The sequence below is a fragment of the Solanum pennellii genome, chromosome 2 (assembly GCF_001406875.1).
Source record: "Solanum pennellii chromosome 2, SPENNV200".
In the NCBI taxonomy this organism is placed as follows: domain Eukaryota; kingdom Viridiplantae; phylum Streptophyta; class Magnoliopsida; order Solanales; family Solanaceae; genus Solanum; species Solanum pennellii.
Genome location: NC_028638.1, coordinates 46,031,110 through 46,033,697, shown reverse-complemented (window position 1 = coordinate 46,033,697; position 2,588 = coordinate 46,031,110). Strand labels below are relative to the sequence as shown.

At 28.6% G+C, this 2,588-nt stretch overlaps 1 protein-coding gene across 1 annotated transcript; it reads left to right on the top strand.

The window, feature by feature from the left end:
• Positions 1-1,288: 1,288 nt before the first annotated feature.
• Positions 1,289-1,828, top strand: LOC107010350 (homeobox-leucine zipper protein ATHB-52-like). The gene has a single exon (XM_015209628.2). It carries the CDS (start codon positions 1,289-1,291, stop codon positions 1,826-1,828), a length of 540 nt encoding a protein of 179 aa, XP_015065114.1.
• The last annotated feature ends 760 nt before the right edge of the window (positions 1,829-2,588 follow it).

Genomic DNA, 2,588 nt, shown 5'->3' with positions numbered 1-2,588 from the left:
GTTTAATTGAACAATTAACTTTTTATATCAAATCTGACATGGTAATCTGATAAATGAAATAATTAAAACCTAAAAGTTTCATGAATCTTGTATGTTGATCGAAGTTACAATAATATCATTGAACCCTAATTTGTCAGACTTGATCATTAAATTTCACAAATAATGGCATATTGAATTTTATCGATTATATAAAAAATATCATTTACATTATAAGAATGTTAAATGTATATACATAACTTAAATTCATTTGCTTTTATTTTTTCCTCTATGTTTTGTGTGGGGAGGGAGATGGTTTGTGGGTCTGGCCTAGATTAAATGTGTAGTTAAGATGTCATTATAGCTTATCTAAAGGATCAAAGTCATCAAAAACAAGGTTTAATCAGAGTACAAGGGTAATTAGTTAACAATTGTGTTAATTATACTAAACATTCATAATAACTCGATTTCGAATACACTTTTTTATATTTTTCTTTTTAACACTCTCTATTATGAAAATTTGACTCCTCTATTATCTCTAGTGGTAGTAGCACCTTGTCAAGTCTTTTCAATAATAATAGTCATTACTACTACGTTGTAATTGTGATAATATTATGTATAAAAAGTCAAATAAGTACTAAAGTCACTAGGAAGTTGTATGTTTCTCTTTTGTACTTCTAAAAAACTTTTGAAATCATTGAAGTTGGTCAGCAAACGTATACTTCACAAATTTATCTATGATTTTTTTAGTGTTTGTGGCAATGGTCAAACATCTACACTATGTTGTTTTATTGCTTCCATTAATTTAGACCCACTTATATATATATGTAGTTTGAGAATTTTCTATATATTGATAGATATATAGATATAGAATATTCTAAATCGATCACAATGATATATACGTAATTTTGAAATACTACAATTATTTACTTTAATTATAGTAATATAATTTGTGAATCTGTAACTTATTTGAGATTGTGATGTATGTGTGGATGTCTTTACACCTAAGGACTTTGGATCAAGAAAATTTTCATTGAGAGTTAAGACAATAAACAAAATCAAAACTTAATGAAGAATTAGAGATTTCAATTTATTAGTGTGATATGATTTTAATTTGATTAAAAAGACTTTACGTCAATATCCTATCATAAGTAGACCACACCCACGTGATGACCTCGTGTATACATGAAAACGATATATTGCCCAACTTTCTTCTAGTAAGCTCCTGTTAGTAATGAAAGTGAACTATATATGACTCCCAAATTCTTGAATATTTCATAAAACTTTCTATTCTATTATATTATTAATCAAAATGGATTTCTTGAGTTGTCAAACTCGAAAAATTCATCTAAAATGTCACAAGAAAAGACTCAACCAAGATCAGTTGAGGCTCTTGGAGATTAGCTTTAGCTCGAATTACAAGCTTGATTCCGATAGGAAATCTCAACTTGCCCAAGAACTAGGGTTGCCACCCAGGCAAGTCGCAATATGGTATCAGAACAAGCGAGCACGATGGAAAAGTCAAAGCCTTGAGGTTGACTATAAGACCTTGCAACAAAGACTAGATAATGCCCTTGAGGATAATGAGAAGTTGAAATTGGAAGTTGAGAGGCTTAGGAAAGAGCTAAACAAAAACCAAGAAGTGTTGTTGGGATTCAACACCACAACTACTAATAATTATTCATCAATTTCAAGTTCTTGTGATGAAGTTGGGAGTACTTCATGTTTGCAACTTCATGATCAATCCAAGCATAATCATCTTGATAAGGAGTTTTATGCTTGTTTAATTGGTGATGAAGGTCACTTTGGGACACATGATGGGCATAATTTCTTTGCTTCATCTTTGTCTTGATAAGCTACATATGTATATGGTAACTAATTAAGTCCAAAAAATGAAGGATGTTTATCACTTTATGTGATATGTAGTTGTGTTTTCTTCTTATATAATATTTTTAAGAGACTTTTTTCATATTTAATTTATTACCCTTTTTTCTTGTACATACAAAAAAAAAATATTTGAGTTGGACAAAACAAATGATTATGGCTAAAAGAGTTTCATATTATATATCTTGAATGTTGATGATTCTATTTCTGGATGAAATGAGCTCTATATCTATTATGGACTTGTAAACTCATATTTGACTATAAATTAATTGCTTGTTACTTCTATTTATATATGAAATAAATAATGAAGCTCCCAAAGTTACTCATACCTAGATTCATTTAATTCTTTAGGTTGTTCATCTCAAAATAGTTTTTTTCATTTAGAAAAATTCTTTTAAAATATATGTGATTTTTTAAAAAAATAAGAAATTTTATTCATTAAAAATGTGGTAAAACACTCCCTCCGTCCCTATAATTACTTAGTAGAACTCTACAAAGTAACATTGGACCATTATTTGTTAATGGGCCTAGGAACTGTTTTTCCTATTCGTTTTTTTTTTTTAAATAACCATTAATTATTCTCCGTTTAACGATTTTCTTTTGTTGAATACACTGGTTAATTATTGGATTTTAATTAGAATAATCATATGGGCATTCGAAAGAATTATGTCCATGATTATCAATGTATAAGGGGGTTAGTTGAAGGAATACTCACTTCTTAACTACTC

Excerpts from the sequence above, each read along its gene's own strand:
- LOC107010350 (XM_015209628.2), top strand. The coding sequence starts at position 1,289 with ATGGATTTCTTGAGTTGTCAAACTCGAAAAATTCATCTAAAATGTCAC.